Source organism: Physella acuta, unplaced genomic scaffold (genome assembly GCF_028476545.2).
Source record: "Physella acuta isolate Inbredline_101_S28 unplaced genomic scaffold, ASM2847654v3 ptg001370l, whole genome shotgun sequence".
Lineage (NCBI taxonomy): Eukaryota > Metazoa > Mollusca > Gastropoda > Physidae > Physella > Physella acuta.
In genome coordinates, this window is record NW_026732885.1 from 123470 (window position 1) to 146527 (window position 23058).

The window sequence follows — 23058 nt, forward strand, 5'->3', positions numbered from 1 at the left end:
TTAATCATTAAAATTAATCTAGAAAAATCTATAGTGACTATAGGGCACTATAGGCCTATCTATAAATTATCTAATTTAATTCTAATCATAATCAGTTGATGTCAGTTGATGATGATCTAGAAGATCTAATCTAGGAACTTGTACTTTTAGTAGGCCCTGAGTAGAAATCTAGTAGATCTAGATCTAGATCTAGAATCTAGTACTCAACTGTAGTATTAAAATATTAAAATTTGACTTGGATCTAGATCTAGATAAGTAATAAGTAAGTACTAGATCTAAGTAGTCTAGATATATCTAGATCTAGATTCTAGATATAAAATAAAATTGGATTCTAAAATTTAAAATAGGTAGGCCTAGAGAAATCTAGACTCTATCTATAGTCTATAGGCTAAAAATAATTTTTAAAAATACTTAAATTTAGGCCTAGACGGCCCTAGACCCGGGCTAGTAGAGGCATTGTATTTATTAACTTTAATTATTTATTAATTAACTAGGCCTAGTTATTAAGTTATTTATAATATTTTTTAGGCAGAATATAAACAAGAATTTAGATCTTGACCTCTGTGGTCAAATCTTATCAATGAAATATCATCAGGCGGAAAAATAAATAAGCTGGCCTACTGTTTTTGTTTCGTTTTTCTTTTCTTTATTTTTTTGGGTTGTTATTGTTTAATGCAGGTGCCCTCTTTCTAAACTTCTTTAGACCAAGTAGATCTATCTATTTTTAATTTTCGATATCCAGGTACGTTTTATTTAGAAAGCCAAATTAATTAGAATTTTTTTTTTTACAAACTCTTGAGAGTTAGTTAATAAAGATAGGGTGATACTAAGAGACATAATGCATTTCTGTTATATAGATTGTACAGTTGTTTTAACTTGGATAAATATTATATGTATATATATATATATGTATATATATATATAATATATATATATATATATATATATATATATATATATATATACATAGGGGCCTATAAATATATATATATATATATATATATATATATATATATATATATATATATATATATATATATATATATATATATTATATATATATATATATATATATATATATATATATATATATATATATATATATATATATATATATATATATATTCTTCATTAAATTTTAATTACTGTTTTAATCTCCTGCTATGATGTGTTTTATACTTGTGACTTTAAATCTATGGAAATTACGTGACTATTGTTCAGAAGCGTGCGACCCTTCCCGGCGCCCGGGGACAAAATTTCAATTTGGTGCCCCCCTCGGGAGCAAATTTTCAATTTGCACCCCCCCCCCCCCACCCCACCCCTCAAACTTTCGATTTGCACCTCCTCCCCTCAAACTTTCAATTTCCACCCCCCCCCCCCAAACTATTTATAATTTTTTTTTCCAACCCATTTTGGCGCCCTCTAAGGTGGGCGCCCGCCGGGACATATGTATCCCCACCCCACTACGCCTTTGCTATTGTTTCCAGCCAAGTAACAGGACTTTTTTTTTAGAAAAATGCTGTGTAAAACCGTCAGTAGATCTAAAATCCAGCTAAAATCTAATACAAATTTAGTCCCGCCCATCCATCCATAAAACATAATTTATCCCCCCAAAGTCACATTACCGAATGTGGTTGTTTTCAAAAGGTTGTGATATAAGAAAATAGAAGGTAGGATTTAGAAATGAAAAATGTGAACAAACTATAGAATAGATCTAGATCTAGGCCTAGATTTAGTTTCTAGTATGCCAGCAAATATTTTTTATTGATATCTGGGTCATGTTAATACGATGTTTACAGTGGCTACAGTATGGATCATTACGTCACTTCCGCAATCGCCATATCTTTTCTCGACCTTTGTGGTGTTTGTCTGCAGACATGGATAATCAGGAAGAATATTTAGATGCCCTTACTGGTAATTGTTTTAACTTTTGTAAATATTTTACTGAAACTCAGTAGTAGATCTAAGCTACATACTATCATTAATGTTAATTGTTTATAGGCCTATATTATTTAATCATTTTAAATTTCAGCATACTCAAGGAATCCGACGCCGGAAATCCCTCAAATTCTCGAGCAATATTTGAATGGAGTGGCGAAAAATGGCGAAACACTGTCAGTAAAATATTTAAGAATTTACAATATGCCTAGATCTAGATTATATAAGTAGCAATATCTAAAAAATAGATGCTAATTTAATTTATAATTTTTTTTTGCAAGGTAGGCCTAGAATCTAGATTCTAGCTTTTAGCTGGGTCTAGGCCTAATTAAATTATTTTTGATTTTGGTGTATAAAATCGCCTGCAGCTAGTTATGTATTATGTACTAGTACTATGTACGAAAAAGTTACCTCATTGTCAAGGCTTTAATAGAAGTATATTGTGATATATTTGTGTCAAATATTATAGATAAATGAATAATAAACCTAAATTCCTAAATCAATGGCTAGCCTAAATAATACTAAATAAATAGATACCTATATCAATACAGGCAAGAAATTAACTTTAAACAGCAGTGGTTGCGAGCAGGATTTGCTATATAAAAAAGTGGCCATCTGTAAGTTAGAGTGGCTTCCCCTGAATCTTGCGCTATAAGTTTACAATAAAAAAAAAACAAGATGGCTGCTATAGTAAATGAGCATGGTTGCATCTGTTGGAAACATCGCTAGTTTTCGTTTATTACTGAAAAGTTTTAATTCAGTTGTTTAAAAACAGGTAGGGGGCCTACATAAATGAATCAAGGAAACATTTTTGTATTTTTGAAAACATAAATCCTCCTCAAAATGTGAAATAATTATTAAAATTTAAGGAGTCCCCTGTTTTTCATATTACTAGTCGCGGGCGATTTTACATACCTAAAACAATAGATTACCCTAATTTTTTATAGGCCTAGGTCTAATTATACTAATTAATTTATTAGTTTAATTACTATAATTAGGCCTAGTTAGTTGTAGAATGTAGTACAAACACTGCAAGCATTATTTTGGACCTGGGCCCATCTCTAGTCAAATTTGTGGCATTAGCCTAACCTAAGTCTGATGAGCTAGTCTTACTTAGGCTAACTATAATAAATAATAATTGGACCAGCAGCATAAATCTAGATCCAGCCTAGTAAGAGATTAGAAAGTAGTTTAGTTGGGCCTACCACCCTTTTGACCAATCCATTGAAAAATAAGCAGGTGCAGTAGATTTTAGTGTGGTCAGAACTATGTCCAGCTGCCTTTCCTATCCCACTGGGTGAACTCTGGGATCAGAATTTCCAAGTTAGAAGTTATGCGTGGGCTCTACTGTTTAAAATCAACTGTGTATGACCATGTTGTCCTTTTAATAATACAGAAGTAAATTTAAAAAAAAAGGGCTAGCCTACATGACCCATTTTTTTTAAAAATTAGGTAGGCCCCTATGTATTCCTCCCACGAATTTACACTACAACATTTTTCATTAATTTCATGTATTGTTTACTGGGATATTACTACTTTATAACACACCCCCATTTATTGGAAACTACAGGCCTAATACCTGAGTACCTTACTTTAATTATCTGAAAGTGGTTGGGACAAAAATCACCAATGCTATTTAATTGCTTGGGGGTCATCCATAAATGATGTCACGCTTTTTTGATGATTTTTACCTCCCCCTCCCCTCCGTCACACATTGTCACAAAAAGCCAGACCCCCCTAAAATGACACACCTCAGCCTACAACCCCCCTCAAAATTGCAGTTGAATTTTTCATAAAACATATTTTTCCAAAATCTTGTCTGAACCCTGTCAAAATGGTCTTTTAATCAATTCCTATTGTAATTTATGAAAACAGTTTTCTAAACCGCGAAATAACGGTAAAAATTATGTTTTCTAACATTGCTTTAATATAATGCAAAAGTGTGACGTCACACCATCTGAACTCCCCCCTCCCCCTCATCACACACCATATCAAAATTACAGACCCCCCTACGAGTGTGACGTCATTTATGGACGACCCCTTGTTGTATTACAGATTTTAAAAAAACAGTTCTGGTAAAGGTATCCTCCCACTTTGTCCTATTTTTCAAATAAGACATAGGTTGGTAGGTTTAGACAAGTGTTTTAATTCTAGCTTTTTGTTTCCTTTGTTTAGCTTTCAGTGGCCGTTGTTAAAACCATTAATTGTTGGTAAAATGGAAAAAGTTATAGGTGAATTGAAAAAAGGATTAAGCTCTGAAAATATTCCCACAAGACCCAATGTAGAGAATGTGCGTTTTGAAGTCATGCATTCTCGCATCATGGATGCATTGCAAAAGTTTAATGGGTAAGCATCAAAGCAATCTATTATAATAAAAAAAAACTTTTTGTTTCAATGGTTACAAAGTTTGATTTAGCTGTTTAGTTTAAAAATAAAAATTCATAGAATAAGTAACATATTAGTTTTTTATTTTAAAAATACTATATTAATTTAAAGCACTATTAAAATAGGTTTTCATAATCAAAATGTTTTTGTATTATGTTACAGAGCTCCTTTTACAATACAAAGGCTGTGTGAGCTACTCATTGCCCCTAAGCAACATTATAAACGTAGTGACAAATTCTTAAGAGGACTAGAAAAGGTAGCATCATTTTCATAAAAAGTCTTTAAATGCTATAACATTAATAAATTAAATTCCCTAGTATAACAACTTTGAAAGCATTCATTCTTAATTTTCTAATAGTTAAATAATTTTGTACTAATTTGTTATAACTCTAAAACTCTAATCTGTAAATCCTTATTATCTGTATGAGGCTTTTCTTTATTTTTGCTCTGACTAGGTAATTATTAAATATTGTAATTTTATGAATGCTAATAGTATTTTAAAATTTTGCAGAATGTTTTGGTTGTGAGCACTGTAGATCCATTTGGAAGGTAAATTTTCACTAAAATAGCTTTTAGTCAAGTTTTGAACAATACTTTCATTCTCTTTTTTTCTGGCTATGTTAAAAAAAATTCTGAATTTATTTGTTTATTATTTTGCAGGAAAGTTGTTTCAGAAACCTCTAACAAGCATCTAGTCAATGGGATGGACACCAATGGGTCTCCTTTCTTTCCCAGAGACTCCAATATTACTTCTAACCTTCCACCAGTGCCTGGGTGGATAACTTCTTCTGTGACAACAAGACCAACCACAAATAATACACCTGAAGATACAACAGAAGAAGAAAAAACTCAGGTAGTTTCCTGCTTAATTTATTTCTTTAAATAAGCAATAATTTCCTGGTGTTACATTTTGTCTTCTCTAGATTATAGATATTTTTAGTAGTATCCCTCAGATGTTACTTTTAAAGTCCTTTAACTCTTTTTTTAAAGTGCTGCAATTTTCCTTTCCGAATTTTATTGTGACTAGTGGATTTTAAAGAGACAGCTGTTACTGAACATCATAGTCTAAGGCTTGATGATTTCTTTTGGGTTTAACATTCCATTTATTTCAACCAATTTAAATGAATGGCGTCTCATTGGCATGAATGTACATAACTGAAAGCTAATCTTACAAGGTGTCCCTGTCATCTAGATTGATTGGGTTTGTATTGTTCTCAGACTGCTCCTCAAGATACACATGCAACTAATGGTGTAGCTGGTGGTATAGTCAGCTCATTATATGGGGATAATGGAGAACAACCAATGGCTATACATGCTGAAGAGGTTGTTGAAGAGACAGTGGTAAGACCTCTCTCTTGCATGTGACTTTGCTTTCTTGGATATCAGCCCTGTTGTGGATTAAGGAGGCAGAGCTGTCAACTTAAAGTTGATAGGTTTCAAAGCAACGAGATTGTATTTATTTTAGGTTGCTTTTTTTATCAAGTGTAGTGGCTTGAAGTTATCTTTCTGGATATTTTGTCTCAATATTTCTATGCAGTCGTGTAATAATTTATTTGGGTTTATTTCCCTTCTCGCTGTACAAAAAATGTTGCACTAACTGTTGTCATTTTTCCAGAAGTCAGTTCAATATTTGTATTGCTGAGTTGATGGCTTCACTTCATTGTACTATAACTTATCCTCCTTGCATTATTAACACAAAAAAATGTTCCAGGTCACCATGGATACAACGGAAGGAGGACCTGTCGCAACTGATGGTGGAGAGGCTATGGCAGATGATGACGGTGATGACACTAATACTTCTTCTTCCTCATCATCCTCTGAAGAATTAATACCTTCTGATGGAAGTAAGTGGCATTGGTTTATAGTAGTGATTTTAAATTATTAGTCTTATGGTTCTATTTTTCTAGGTTGCACTGGAATTCCAGATTCACTAACTTAGACTTAAAATGTTGGTAGTTGAATTTCAGGATGCACTTTAGCTTGAGTGGCACCCATTATTCATGGACATCTAACTGTTACATTAGTAACTAAATGTATTCTTTTTTTTCCAAAGTTTTGTTTACACTTATTGAAATAATGGAGATGTTATTGTTTTTATTTATTGGTTTTGATCATTAAATTATGATATATCTTAGTTTAAAGCATAGTAAGAAACTCACTGTGAGGGTTTTTACTATAATTGCATTCTTGTATGATTTTGTTTTCCATTTAGGACCAATATGCCATTATATATTTTCAGATGAAAGTGCTGGTGTTTCAAGTGATGATAGTCGACCCTGGGCATCAATAACAAAGGATTTGGAGGATAAGAAAGAAAATCCTGAAATTGTACCTACCATTAATGACTCGCCCGCAACATCAGCCACTCAACCCACTGACACATCAGATTCCTCTAAAGAAACAAAACAAAATTTACCTGAATCTGAGAACAGTGAACACCTGTCAGATTCCTCTCAGTCATCTTTGAATCATAGTTTTGGGTTTTTAGCTGCTGCTGAAAATCCACCATCTTCATCGACTGATTCAAAGCTAGACATAGAATCTGATGGTGCCGATTCATCCCATACAGACAGTGCTATTGACACAACACCTTCAGAGTCTGAGAAAGTTCGCACTTATGCTGAAGTTGTATCAACTTCCAATTCTAGTCATTCACCACCAGGTGCCAGCACAGAAGAATGTGACAGTGTAGCTGGTCTGGAGAGGCTAGTGGAGTCGGTGGAGCCAGAATCATCCACCCAGCATCAACCATCCCCTTCCTTAACCCCTTCAACCCACCAGAGCAGCGAAGCTGATCATTCTGATACCTCAGATTCTGATGAGCCTCGTGCTAAGCGTATGAAACTGTCGCATGAATCTGTGACCTCACATGAACCTGACACTACAGATGTCCTACAATCTGATATGGCATCTTCACCTGTTCATCCCTCTAGCAAACCATCATCATCCCCGTCACCTTCATCTGAAATGAATTCAGTTGTGACACCTGAAAGCTCAGAGGTTATTGAAGAAGAAACAAGGGTTACATCTGGGTCTGATTCAAATTCATCCATAGTACATAACTCTGACACGGTGATGGAAACTGTTTCTAGTGGTAGTGAAGAAACAGAATCTCTCACACCAGCCATGGCTACACCTGAGATTCCAGGTAGTGATAACGTGAGCAATGATGATGAAAATGTTACATCCCCACCTTCTCATTTATCTTCATCAAGTGACAGTCAGGGGTTTGATGTATGTGGAGACAGCCTCAGCAAGTACAATGCTGACAGTAAACAGACAGCAGCTGAGTGTGCTGACAAAAAAGATGAGGAATCTGGTACTGATAGTCCCAAACAGGAATCAATGGATCAGGACTGACTTTTTTCCAATGGCCCAAAACAATAACTTAACAGTTGAGTCATGTCACTGAATCTTAAGCTTGTCAGACCTGCATGTCAAGTATATTACTTGACTCTATTCAGAGATGCATTTAAAATCAGGAAGCTTAATAATAATAGCTGAGGTGTGCTCTGAGACCTACCCTACACATTTTGCAAAAATTAATTCAGCTGTTTAATGCACTGCCAGAGTAATTAAACTGACTTTTCTTAAAACAGGACAACCATTGCAAAACAGGCGTAAGGTTATTGATTGGTAAAAATTTTTGTTCCATAGTTTTAAACTTTTTATCTGGTTTCAGTCTTGTAGTTGCCATCGGTTTATTTTTACTGTATTTAGTTTGACCATCAAATTTGTTGTTGTAGATTCAAAATTATGGGCATTTTGATTAAATATCGATAGATTAATTTTGTCTGTTACTAGTTTTTTCAGCATGTTTGATTTGTTTAAAATTATGTAGTGAAGTGTTGTTGTGACCTCAAAAGAGATGATTAAGAAAGTTCATTTACACTAATGCTAGAAGACTTGGCAGTAGTAAGCCTCTGAATAGTAAAGATATGTTTTCATAACTTATTTTGACCCATGATTATTGTAAAAATTCAACACTTCTTCAAAATTTAAAACAATTTATTAACTCATCGCATTTAGTCATGCTATACAAAACAAACAAAAAAAGAGTTAGCCTTTGAAAGAATAAAAGCCTTGTTCGATTTGAGATCTGAACCTAAATCGACAGTGCTAATTCACATTTAAAATCATAATATAATTTACACAAAATCGTTACATATATTTAAAATTTTGCATTCATGTTACAATATTTGATACAAATCAATATAATCCAAATGATTTAAAACTGCACTTTCCCCAAATTGAATTGTCATCTCTTGTAGTGTTAAATAATCCAGCTATAACTTTCATTATTTATATATATTAAAAACCGTTAAGTTTGTAAACAAAGGCCCAATGTAGAGACCACAACAATTACTTTGAATGTATGGCAAACCAAACAACATTAATCATAATGACTAGAAGAGCAGAAAGAGCAAAACTAGCCAGATAGCTGGAAGATTTGAAGTGCTAAGTCCCACTTTTGCTTTGCATCCAAACAAGGCTTCGTATGACGATTGTTGGATTCCTTGATGAAAAGAAAGGTTTTTCATAAATTTAATGAATTTGAGACTCAGTCCATTGAGCTGATTCATTTGTCTGCATTCATGTCATTATGTTTTGAACATCTTGGTTAGTATGTTCATCTGAACCTAGGCTTTGCCTTGGTTTTCCGTGAACTAGTTTTAAGTTCAGGCCACATGTTCTTTAGTTCAGAAATATTTAGGTTGCCATCTGGTAAATCTTGGCCTGACGGCCTTTTTGGTCCATGTCGCCTTGCATATAGAATGGTATACAAACAATACGTTACTCACAATGAAACCGCACCCAGAATAATGAAAACGCGATCACAACTTAGTCTAGATAAGACATCCCGGCCAGTGAGCGCATTGGCCGGCCAAGATACGAAATTTGCTGTTAACAGGGTTTCCGCGGCCTCCTGAAATTTCTCAAAAAAACGCATGTAAATTTATAAAGTACTAATAATATCCCGCACTATTACGCACATTTTATTAGGCGTTCACTTGGTGTGCAATTTTTTTTTCGAGATTCTATTCTATTATAAAAAGTTTAAGTAATTAAAAATGGATTACAAATATTGTCTATGTCCTGAGTTGCCATCCCTCGTAGTTTTATATTACAATATTCGAGAAAGTTTAGGGGAGATCCAGTAGCGTACGCAGGGGGGGGGGGGGGGGGGGGAGCAGTCGCTCCCCCTCTGGCCATTTTCAGCAAAGTGGCGCCTTTTTGGAAACTTTTTAAACTCAAAGTTTCAAACTGATATTTGTGAAAAAAATATTTTTGGTCGGCACATCTATGTTAATCACAAGATTTCTTTTCATGCAGCAATTAAGCATTATTGTACTAGACAGTGGCGTAGCCAGGATCGTCTCAAGGGGGGGGGGGGTCCAATTTTTACCCGGGGACAAACTTTCGATTTGCACCCCCCCCCCCTCAAACTTTCGATTCGCACCCCCCCCCCTCAAACTTTTGATTTGCACCCCCCTCAAACTTTCGATTTGCACCCCCCTCAAACTTTTGATTTGCACCCCCCCCCCCCTCAAACTTTCGATTTGCACCCCCCTCAAACTTTTGATTTGCACCCCCCCCCCCCTTCAAACTTTCGATTTGCACCCCCCTCATACTTTTTATATATACCGAGGGGTCTATGGGGGGGGGATTATGACCCCCCCCCCCCCCCTGCGTACGCCACTGGTACTAGCCTAGTAGTGTCTACGTTTACAACACGTATTAACAGCTGAATCAGTTTGCCATTCTTAAAATAACCATTACGATGCATTGCAATGTTTAAAAATTGCAAATGTTTATGAAACAGTTACAACCCCCCTCTCCCATGGACCCCTCTGTAAAAAAAATATTGTCATAATACTACTGCTACTTATTTAAATCTATTTCTGTAATATATTTTTGTGTAATATATATGTGTGTAATATATATGTCAGGGGCGTAGCGAGGGGGGGGGGTGGTGCGGACCGCATCGGGTGACACCATTTAGGGGGGTGACACTAGGCAAAAAATAGCAAAATATATAGAGAAAAACTTGAGGGGGGGGTGCAAATCGAAAACTTGAAAGTTTGCCCCCGGGAAGGGTCGCTTCTCCTCTGGGAGGTGACACCATTAAGTGCCGCACCGAGTGACACCCGACCTCGCTACGCCACTGATATATGTATGTTTAGAACAGTCATCTATAATTATCATTAAAAAAGTTTTAAAAAACCCACGTTTTCTGATTGAACTAAAAAGTAGAAAATAAATGCTATACATCACAATAATGCAAGCGATCACTCTACTATAAGCGATGAAAAACGTGGGGCGCCGAAGTAAAAGTTTTTTATCGGTCATTGTTAATATAAGATGTAAAAGTTATATTACTATTGATTAGATAATACTATTGACTTTTATTAGGGAGCTTGTAGAGAGTCAACAGTATTAGAAACTGTAAGAAAATCACGGCGCCCCACGTTTTTCATCGCTAGTAAAAGTGTATGTTTACTATATAAAATCCATCTTGTTCGGGGGGTGGTGTTAGTTCAATCAGAAAACGTGGTTTTTTTTTAAACTTTTTTAATGATAATTATTTTCTACTTTTTAGTCTTTGTCTGTTTGCATTAAAATATTGCTATCGATTTTATCTTTTCGCATTCATTTTTTTTGGGTAAACGAAGACAACTCGTAAAAAACACGTGCCTTGAACCCGTGTCGAGTCGGTTAGCAATCGTGTGCCCAACCACTCGACCATATCGTCTCCCCCATACTGGCCACCAGTTGTTACGTTCTGGTTGTTTGTACACAAACACCGCGTGACAACTACTCAGTAAGCAAAAAGAGGAGAGTACCGAACCTTGTTTTCATCAAATTACAATTACTGGGTTATTTCCCTTTTCCCCCACGTTTTTTGTACAATTATATAGCGGTCTAAAATGATCACTAAAATGTTTCCATGGATCAATTTAGTAATAATAACAATTGAATATTCTATTGTCATCGGAAACAAAGCTTCCCTGAAAATTTCAGCGCGCTAGCTAACTGGGAAGTGCCCGAAATTTCGATCGCAAGATTTGATTGGAAAGACGCGAAAGCAAGTTAAAGAAAACGGGAAAAAACTGACGCTATGTTCACTCTGAGTTGGTTATCTCCCCCCCCCCCCCCCCCACACACCTCACCACCACAATTGTGTAGAGCGACATTAATGTCACACCTAGGTATACACTGGGTTGGATAATTGACCTAAAGTAGACGGACAGTGGTGAATAAAGTTGACCCCCCCCCCTACCCATCCCGAACTGATCTGTTAAGTAAATGTAGAAAAACGCGTAATGATGTACCAAAGTACCATGCCGCCAGAAAATTAGTTTTTTAAACGTAAAACAGTGTGAATATTGTTTTTGCAATTACCAGTAAAAGGTGTGTGATCAATACAGTGATCTAACCCATACCTATCACTATGTTACAAAATGATCTTTAAAGAACACAAAGAAGCAGTAGTTAATTAAAAATATATGATCTGAACTAAAAGACCAATATTTAGTTAAATGTAGGCTGTTATTCCGATTGTTTTACTATTATATCGAAAAGCGTGGTTTTATACCAACTCTGATTTTAAAACTTTCATTATGCTGTAATACTTTAGCATTTATGATGACGATATATTAAATTCTGATTATATACAAAAACATTTTGTAAACACGAATAGTGTTAAACAATTTTTTTTTACAAGAATTACAAAACAGAGTGTGTTACGTTCATTGTTTTTAGTTGTAGTCAGGGGCGTAGCGAGGGGGGGGGGCGGGGGTGGGGGGGGGGTGCGGACCGCACCGGGTGACACCATTTAGGGGGGTGACATCAAGGCAAAAAAATAGCAAAATATATAGAGAAAAACTTGAGGGGGGGTGCAAATCGAAAGTTTAAGGGGGGTGCAAATCGAAAACTTGAGGGGGGGGTGGTGCGCATCGAAAATTTGAAAGTTTGTCCCCGTGAAGGGTCGCTACGCCTCGTGGGGGGTGACACCATTAAGTGCCGCACCGGGTGACACCCGACCTCGCAGTCTTATAACCAAGAAGTTCTATGATTTACTAAAATTGCACACCTGTCGAAATGGTGTGCGCGCGATGATAGATCTATATAATGAACAGAGTAACATTTATTTTCAAGTAAAATATGTCCGCAGCTTAAATCACTGTTAATAAGCTATTGCAGTCATTTGGGTCAAGTATCTGCTGATCTTTTTTTTAAACTTAAAGTTAAATAAACTGTGATAATGTATACATTTTAAAAATATATATCAAACAAATTACCCTGTTTAAGCGTACATTTATTCATTAATTCAATTACGGTAATAATAGTAGGCACGAATGCCTTTTTTTCTCTCTCGTATATACGAAGTATGGAGAAAGTATTGTAATCGTGCAAAAAAAAAAAATCGAGATTTTTACAAATCTAGACGTTTTACACCTCACTGATACGGAAAAACATAATTTTGCAATCTTGTCCGTATGTCTGTGTGTGTGTCTGTCTGTCTGTCTGTCCGTGTGTAAACACGATTACTTGAGTACCGTTACAGCTAGGTTGATGAAATTTCATATATAAGTATTTTATCAAAATCGTAGATCCGTATCATTTTTGAGCGATTTCCGATAACCGGAAGTGGTACTTTTCCTACTTTAAAATTTTCAAAAGCCTATAACTTGAGTACTATTTCAGATAGATAAATGAAATTTCACATGTAAGTAAAAGATCTAATTCTCTACCTTCTGTTAAATTTTGAGTAATTTCCGTTGACCGGAAGTAGTAATTTACGCTACTTCCGATTTCTCAAAAAACTAATGTAAATTTTTAAAGTACTAATAATATTGCGCACTATTATGCGTTTTTTATTTAGCGTTCACTTGGTGTGCAATTAATTTGTCTACGAGATTTTATTCTATTTTTAAAACTTTAAGTATTTAAAATGGATTAGCCAGAGTTCCCATCCCCTGTTATTTTATATAAGAATATTCGAGAAGGTTTTGGGGAGATCACTCCCGGTTTATTTACATTGGCCGTTTTAAAATAAACAAAACAACAATTCAATAACAACAATTGCATGGTAACGACATAGCAGTAACAAAGCACTAAAAATGAGGAATATAAGAAATAATATTACATAGTTATAATACAAAATGAGGTTAAAAAAAGAATATAATAGATGAATGAGAAATGTTTCAATGAGTCAGTTAGAGAGGTCATAGCTAATTGTTGTTTTAGTTTAGATTTGAAAATATTTTCAGATCTAGATAGCTTTATTTTATTAGGAAGATTGTTCCACAAATTAGAACCAGAGTAGGCGAAGCTATGCTTTTGGAAAAAAAAGTTGTATATGGGAACGGTAAATTAAGACGACGATTTAATTTAATGTTTAAAGAAAATAGGTCTAATAAGTAAGAGGGGGCTGTTTCGTGGAATATTTTATATTAAAAATTGATTTAGTATATCTTATATTTTTATTTAATGGAAGTATTTTAGTTGTAATAAAAGAATCCAGACTACTAGACAAGCCAGTAACCAGTTTTATAGCCCTTTTTTAACACGTTTTTCTTAACTCAGCTTCGCGTTTGTGGATTTGTTTGTTTGTTGTTAAAATTGACATCGAAAATTAGCCCACTTCTGATTGCTCAATAGATCTGAAATTTGGCATGTAGGCTACTTTCGCCTAACAATTTCAGATGCAATCATAAAAACTAGCAATTAGAGACCGTAATTAGCTTAATTTAATTACGCCCCAAGGACCATAAAATTGAGGACATGATTTCTAAAGATACCGACAAGACTGGAGGCCTATTGGCACAGTTACTTCGGCCCCAATCGATGTGAGCGCGCTGGCCGTGATCGTATAGTGGTTAGTACTTCGCGTTGTGGCCGCGACAACCCAGGTTCGAATCCTGGTCGCTCAAGATTTTTAGTCCGTGTATTTATAAACACTTAGTCAAGTCATACTTAATCAAGTCATTAGATATAGTAGCAAATAAACTATATAAAAAAACTTTTTTAAAAACAACGTTTTTCATGTGTAGCAACGGACTAAAAAGGAGAAAATAAAATACTTAAAAAAACTTTTTTAAAAACCACGTTTTTCTTGTGGACTAAAAAGTAGAAAATAAATTTTGATACATTTGATGACAAAAAACGTGGGTCGGGCAGATGGGTCGGGAAATTTGATGGTGAACGTACCCACGTTTTGTGTCATCAAATGTATCAAAATTTATTTTCTACTTTTTAGTCCACAAGAAAAACGTGGTTTTTAAAAAAGTTTTTTTTAAGTATTTTATTGTAAAGATAGAAGAGGACGCTGCTTAGTTATAAAGCTGCCGCTCTTCACTACAGAAGCATAATCCAACCTAGATTAAAAGCCTCATTAAAAAAAAGTAGCCTGCTCCTATAGTCCAGATAGTTCTTTATCCTTGCTAGTTGAAAAGTTGTCTTTAATAAAGACATTCTTAGAAGATGAATATGATCGGACCAAGTGAGCTTGTGATATATAACCAATCCAAGACATTTGTAACTGTTAACCTGTTCAATGTTTGTATTGTCTCTATAGTAATGCGTAACGAGGTGGATAGAAGACGAAGGCGTTTCTGATGAGTTGTGATAATCATGGACTTGGTTTTATCGGGGTGAAGTTTCATTTTGTTAAATTTTGTCCACGTAGCAAGCTGACTGGCACATGTTTGAAGTTTGTAACTGAGTGACTCAGCACTGTCTGCAAAGACATGTAATGAAGTATCATCAGCAAACATCTCGCACTGACCTGCGGCGATTTGCAAAGCAAGATCATTAATGTATAAAGAAAAAAGTAAAGGACCTAAGATTGAGCCCTGTGGAACCCCTATATTAACATATTTCTGTGAAGAGATGGTATTAAGGTGAAACACGCGTTGAGATCTGTTAGATAAAAAGGAGTGAAGTAACTTAACTGTAAATTCGTGGAATTTGTATGGAATTCGTTTTTTAAGAAGTATGGTGTGATCAATAGAATCAAAGGCTTTTCTGAAATCGACGAACAGCGAGCCACAGAGTAGGTTTTTGTTAATATTTTTAAGCCAGTTTTCATTCATCTTAATCAGAGCAGTGTTACAAGAATGAAACTTTCTAAAACCCAGACTGATTACTATGGAAAAGCTTATGCTTTTCTAGGTAGTTTGACATGCATTTGTTTATATGTATTTCTAGTGGCTTGGAGAGGGAAGAAAGTATAGAAATTGGCCTGTAGTTATTAGCATCTTGGATGTTACCTTTTTTGCGTAGTGATTGATTGTTTTACCACCATGTTGGTTTGAAGAAAGCCCAGCTCTGGTGAGATATATAAAATAAAATATTTCTTGTCTTGATGTTTACACCTTAACTTATGTGTTATTAACTAGTGCTTTTTTAGGCCTATTTATATGTAAAACACTGTAGTCTCTTGCAGAATATAAATAATATACTTGCATATGGGAAAGAGCGCATTGGGTAGAGCGCATGACTTCTAAACATTAAAAACTGAGTTCGATTCACGCTTTCCAGACCGCAGTATGTCTCTGAGCTCACAAATTCTGAAATGTGCCTGGCGGGTGTCTAGGAAAAGAAAAGCGGCTGGGCATAAGGTCGTCAAGCTTTTTCTTGACGATTCTGATTTCCCTCAGTGTTTCTTCCAGACTTTTTTCTCCGGGGGGGGGGGGCACTTGAAATTTTCGTTGGGACGGTAGAGTTTCTTTGGGGAGGCGGACACTGTTAAAAGTATATATTTTCTATATAAATTTCATTTCGGCGGCAGACTTTCTTCGAGGTGAGGGGGGAGCATGTCAGTTAAGAGATAATCTTTGGGTGTCGTTAGATAACTGAACATAGCTGGTGCGAAACAAACAGCAACGTTATCAAGAACCGAGCATTTCACAGAGCTATTGTAGACAGACGCTAGACACGAGGGTTTCTATACGACTTTTGCCTCCAGTTTCAAATACGACATCTTGCCACCTGGTTTTGAACGTGAGCGACAGTTTGGTCGTAGGATGACCTGCGATCACCAGGCCGGGTCCCGATCTATCAGTTTAGTTACCGGGCGTACTACATACTAGACCACACTGCCCAGTTGTGATAACATTTAACAAAAGCTTCGGGGTACAGGGTCTGGAGAAAACGCCTGGCAACAATGAGGATAAGCTATGGATGGGGGAGGGGAATGTGTGTAAAAAATAGTGACTTTATTTGTGGACGATAAAGGGCAGATTCAATTCTGTACCACGTTTAGAATAGCAAAAGGTACACCAAGACTACAAAGCAAACTTTTCAACCATACTTTACATACTTTCAACTTCATTTTTAGATGTAGTATTCGAAAAAATCAAACACACTAACTTAACAAAAGCAACTCAATTAGTACCCGACTCAAAGGTCTTTAACACAGGAAGTCTCCCCCCCCCCTCCTTATACAATCGTTAGTTGAGTGTGAGTGGGTATCAAGCAAATAAATATAGGCCTTTGTTTACAAGGGTATGTTATATTCTTTAGCAAGATAAACTAATGGGATATGACATAAATAAAGACTATCAGTGTACACATTCAGCGTGTTACAATAGAATGAACACACTCGTAAAATGTTGTGTTTTTAACTAAAATTTCCTATATTAATAAGATTTGGATCCCGCACAGTCTACTTGGTGAATTTAATCAACCATTGTTCAATTAATAATTTCCACCTTTGGTTTATAATGTTTAAGACAGCCTGGATACTTCTTTATTTTACATTTTAAATAGACCTAATGGCCTAATAATATAATACAAATATAACGGAATAGAAAAGCGGAGAAAGGTCAACGGTCAGTGTTTCTTCCAGGCTTTTTTCTCCGGGGGGGGGGGGGGGGGGCACTTGAAATTTTCGGGGGGGGGGGGGGGGGTAGAATTTCTTCGGGGGGGGGGGGGGGGCGGACACTGTTAAAAGTATGTATTTTCTATATTAATTAAATAATTTTCATTTCGTTAAGGGGGGGGGGGGGGGGGGGGGGGCGGTAGAATTTTTTTGCCCCCCCCCCCCCGAAGAGATGCCTGGAAGAAACTCTGCCTACGGTTCTATTTTGTTAGTCGGGTTTTACAGCTTTTGAACGTCTGAAAAAGAAAGAAAAACATTTGTGAAAATAACATTAATAAACCGGGAGTGATCTCCCCTAAACTTTCTCGAATATTTTTATATACAATAACAGGGGATGGGAACTCGGGCTATAGACATGATTTTTAATCCATTTTCAATACTTAAAGTTTTAAAAATAGAATAAAATCTCGTAGACAAAAAAATTGCACACCAAGTGAACGCTAAATAAAAAAGTGCATAATAGTGCGCAATATTATTAGTACTTTAAAAATTTACATTAGTTTTTTGAGAAATCTGAAGTAGCGTAAATTACTACTTCCGGTTAACGGAAATGACTCAAAATTTAACAGAAGGTAGAGAATTAGATCTTTTACTTACATGTGAAATTTCGTTTATCTATCTGAAATAGTACTCAAGTTATAGGCTTTTGAAAATTTCAAAGTAGGAAAAGTACCACTTCCGGTTATCGGAAATCGCTCAAAAGATGATACGGATCTACGATTTTGATAAAATACTTATATATGAAATTTCATCAACCTAGCTGTAACGGTACTCAAGTTATCGTGTTTACACACGGACAGACAGACAGACACACAGACAGACACACAGACAGACACACAGACATACGGACAAGATTGCAAAATTATGTTTTTCCGCATCAGTGAGATGTAAAACGTTGAGATTTGTGAAAATCTCGATTTTTTTTTTGCACGATTACAATACTTTCTCTATACTTCGTATATACGAGAAAGTAAAAATGTACCGACTCCCACTAAATTCAAATTAAGCCTGAATGTTTTCTTATTTTCATTGATCTAAATACCAACTATACATTAGAGATAACGCTTTTCTCGATTTTTAGAATTTAAACCTCTACTATAATGCATTAAGAAAAATAGTAAGGTCTTACTCAAATCGAACCCAGTGTCCTTTTTTTTTTAGTTTTAAATCATTCTATATATAACTTAATTTAAACTTTGTGTTGAGTTATCGTATGCCTAATTCAATCATTAGTAGCACGTAGTACAGGCCGCATAATATTAGCTCAATTAATACATTTTTTTACTATTTTAAAAAGGTTAATTTATTATCTTTGAATTTACTCACTTACTAGTTTAATTATAAAAATTATTTCAGAAAAAAATGTATTAAAATTGGTGACATAATTCCTATAAAACGAAGGAACATGAAAATGCTGTATCGATACCGCTAATAGGGTACTTAGTTTGTGAGACATTTTGTAAAGATAATCCCGCTAAAACAGAGTTAGTCTCCATGTTTTACTATTTTAAGTAATTTTTGAAAACTCACCATTTTAACTCAATATGAGATTAACACAAACATTGAAATAAAAACTATACGGCAGTAACGGTAATAACCGCTGCTAATCAGTGTTTCTTCCAGACTTTTTTCTCCGGGGGGGGGGGGGGGGGGGGGCACTTGAAATTTTCGGAGGGGGGGGGCGGTAGACTTTCTTCGGGGGGGGGGGGGGGCGGACACTGTTAAAAGTATTTATTTTATTATAAATTACATAAATTTCGTTCGGGGGGGGGGGGGGCGGTAGAATTTTTTCGCACCCCCCCCCCCCCCCCCCGAAGAGATGCCTGGAAGAAACTGCTGCTAATAAGGAGGGCATATATGATTGGAATCATAATCGCGTTCCATCGTTTTTTCAACGGCTAACATAGCAATGCTAACGACTATTTTGAACTAGATTTTTTTTGTTCACGAAAGGTTTAGAGCCAGTGATGTCATATTTTATTTACTTGCGCAACTAGCTACTATAGGCCTATATAAACATCTTTACTATTGACTGTGCATATTAACTACAATATTTACAGTGATTAAAAAGGTTTTGTTGAGTATTCTTAAGTAATGATAAGTCAATTCACGATCGGGGAGAAGGTGAATCAAAATTCTAATAATTTACGATGAAAACGATGCTTTTTCCACATTCATTAATTGGTAAATTAATAAAATGGGAGGGGTTACATCAATTGCAACTATAATATAGGCCTATGTAGATTTTATATATATATATATATATATATATATATATATATACAGAAACAGAAGCCTAAAACCTGAACCTGAACCTATACCTATACCTATACCTATACCTATACCTATACCTATACCTATACCTATACCTATACCTATACCTATACCTATACCTATACCTATACCTATACCTATACCTATACCTATACCTATACCTATACCTATACCTATACCTATACCTATACCTATACCTATACCTATACCTATACCTATACCTATACCTATACCTATACCTATACCTATACCTATACCTATACCTATACCTATACCTATACCTATACCTATACCTATACCTATACCTATACCTATACCTATACCTATACTACCTATACCTATACCTATACCTATACCTATACCTATACCTATACCTATACCTATACCTATACCTATACCTATACCTATACCTATACCTATACCTATACCTATACCTATACCTATACCTATACCTATACCTATACCTATACCTATACCTATACCTATACCTATACCTATACCTATAACCTATACCTATACCTATACCTATACCTATACCTATACCTATACCTATACCTATACCTATACCTATACCTATACCTATACCTATACCTATACCTATACCTATACCTATACCTATACCTATACCTATACCTATACCTATACCTATACCTATACCTATACCTATACCTATACCTATACCTATACCTATAACCTATACCTATACCTATACCTATACCTATACCTATACCTATACCTATACCTATACCTAATAACCTATACCTATACCTATACCTATACCTATACTTACCTATACCTATACCTATACCTATACCTATACCTATACCTATACCTATACCTATACCTATACCTATACCTTATACCTATACCTATACCTATACCTATACCTATACCTATACCTATACCTATACCTATACCTATACCTATACCTATACCTATACCTATACCTATACCTATACCTATACCTATACCTATACCTATACCTATACCTATACCTATACCTATACCTATACCTATACCTATACCTATACCTATACCTATACCTATACCTATACCTATACCTATACCTATACCTATACCTATACCTATACCTATACCTATACCTATACCTATACCTATACCTATACCTATACCTATACCTATACCTATACCTATACCTATACCTATACCTATACCTATACCTATACCTATACCTATACCTATACCTATACCTATACCTATACCTATACCTATACCTATACCTATACCTATACCTATACCTATACCTATACCTATACCTATACCTATACCTATACCTATACCTATACCTATACCTATACCTATACCTATACCTATACCTATACCTATACCTATACCTATACCTATACCTATACCTATACCTATACCTATACCTATACCTATACCTATACCTATACCTATACCTATACCTATACCTATACCTATACCTATACCTATACCTATACCTATACCTATACCTATACCTATACCTATACCTATACCTATACCTATACCTATACCTATACCTATACCTATACCTATACCTATACCTATACCTATACCTATACCTATACCTATACCTATACCTATACCTATACCTATACCTATACCTATACCTATACCTATACCTATACCTATACCTATACCTATACCTATACCTATACCTATACCTACCTATACCTATACCTATACCTATACCTATACCTATACCTATACCTATACCTATACCTATACCTATACCTATACCTATACCTATACCTATACCTATACCTATACCTATACCTATACCTATACCTATACCTATACCTATACCTATACCTATACCTATACCTATACCTATACCTATACCTATACCTATACCTATACCTATACCTATACCTATACCTATACCTATACCTATACCTATACCTATACCTATACCTATACCTATACCTATACCTATACCTATACCTATACCTATACCTATACCTATACCTATACCTATACCTATACCTATACCTATACCTATACCTATACCTATACCCTATACCTATACCTATACCTATATTACCTATACCTATACCTATACCTATACCTATACCTATACCTATACCTATACCTATACCTATACCTATACCTATACCTATACCTATACCTACTATACCTATACCTATACCTATACCTATACCTATACCTATACCTATACCTATACCTATACCTATACCTATACCTATACCTATACCTATACCTATACCTATACCTATACCTATACCTATACCTATACCTATACCTATACCTATACCTATACCTATACCTATACCTATACCTATACCTATACCTATACCTATACCTATACCTATACCTATACCTATACCTATACCCAGTAGCGTACGCAGGGGGGGGGAGCAGGGGGAGCGGCCGCCCCCCCTCTGGCCATTTTCAGCAAAGTGGCGCCTTTTTGGAAACTTTTTTAAACTCAAAGTTTTAAATAATGATATTTGTTAAAAAAATATTTTTGGTCGGCACATCTATGTAAATCTCAAGATTTCTTTTTATGCAGCAATTAAGAATTATTGTACTAGTCTAGTAGTGTCTACGTTTACAACACTTATTAACAGCTGCATCAGTTTGCCATTCTAAAAATAACCATTACGATGCATTGCAATATTTAAAAAACCGCTACGCTTAGTACCACTTGGCAACTGTATAATGTATTTGCTAACGAATATTTGAATTAGAAAATGTTATACATAAAACTTCACACATAATTACTTTATACATACAGTTTGAATCGTGTGATTAATTAACAAAAATTACAATACAGAAACAAATACAACTGATGTGGCACCTCTATTTAAATATACTTATGAGCAAACTGCGTAGTGGTGGGGAAATTTGACAAGGTCAACAACGTCATCACGATGAAGTAGTAGTATTCTTACAGTTTGGGCGATAATGATTACGATTACAAATTATATGAAACAGTTACAACCCTCCTCCCCCATGGACCCCTCTGTAAAAAAAATATTGTCATAATCCCACTGCTACTTATTTAAATCTATTTCTGTAATATATATTTGTGTAATATATATTTGTGTAATATATATGTATGTTTAGAACAGTCATCTAAAAACTCTGAGTTGGTCATCTCCTAAACCCCCCCCCCCCCCCCACCCCCCACAAACACACACCTCACCACCACAATTGTGTAGAGCGACATTAATGTCACACTTAGGTATACACTGGGTTGGATAATTAACCTAAAATGACCGGACAGTGGTGAATGAAGTTGAACCCCCCCCCCCCCCAACCCACCCCGAACTGATCTGTTAAGTACATGTAGAAAAACGCGTAGTAATGATGTACCAAATTACCATGCCGCCCAGAAAATTAGCTTTTTAAACGTAAAACTCTGTGAATATTGTTTTTTGCAATTACCAGTAAAAATGTGTGTAATCAATACAGTGATTTAACCCATACCTATCACTATGTTAAATAAACCGGGAGTGATCTCCCCTAAACTTTCTCGAATATTCTTATATAACTTGGAATGTAGACATGATTTTTAATTACTTAAACTTTTAAAAATAGAATAG

General features: G+C 35.2%; 2 protein-coding genes across 2 annotated transcripts in view; one reads left to right on the plus strand and one right to left on the minus strand.

The window, feature by feature from the left end:
• LOC131927074 (mucin-2) overlaps window positions 1–699 on the minus strand; it is a 72300-nt gene extending 71601 nt beyond the window's left edge. Inside the window, exon 1 of the mRNA XM_059282731.1 lies at window positions 560–699. The gene's annotated coding sequence lies outside the window, so the exon portion shown is untranslated. The remainder of the gene's footprint in view (window positions 1–559) is intronic.
• Window positions 700–1774: 1075 nt separating this feature from the next.
• Window positions 1775–8105, plus strand: LOC131927075 (serine/threonine-protein phosphatase 4 regulatory subunit 2-A-like). The gene is given in 10 exon segments (XM_059282732.1): window positions 1775–1864; window positions 1866–1914; window positions 2033–2114; window positions 4114–4284; window positions 4486–4579; window positions 4835–4872; window positions 4984–5176; window positions 5542–5664; window positions 6035–6167; window positions 6563–8105. Coding segments are annotated over 10 exon segments (2079 nt in total). The 5' UTR covers window positions 1775–1789; the 3' UTR covers window positions 7684–8105.
• The last annotated feature ends 14953 nt before the right edge of the window (window positions 8106–23058 follow it).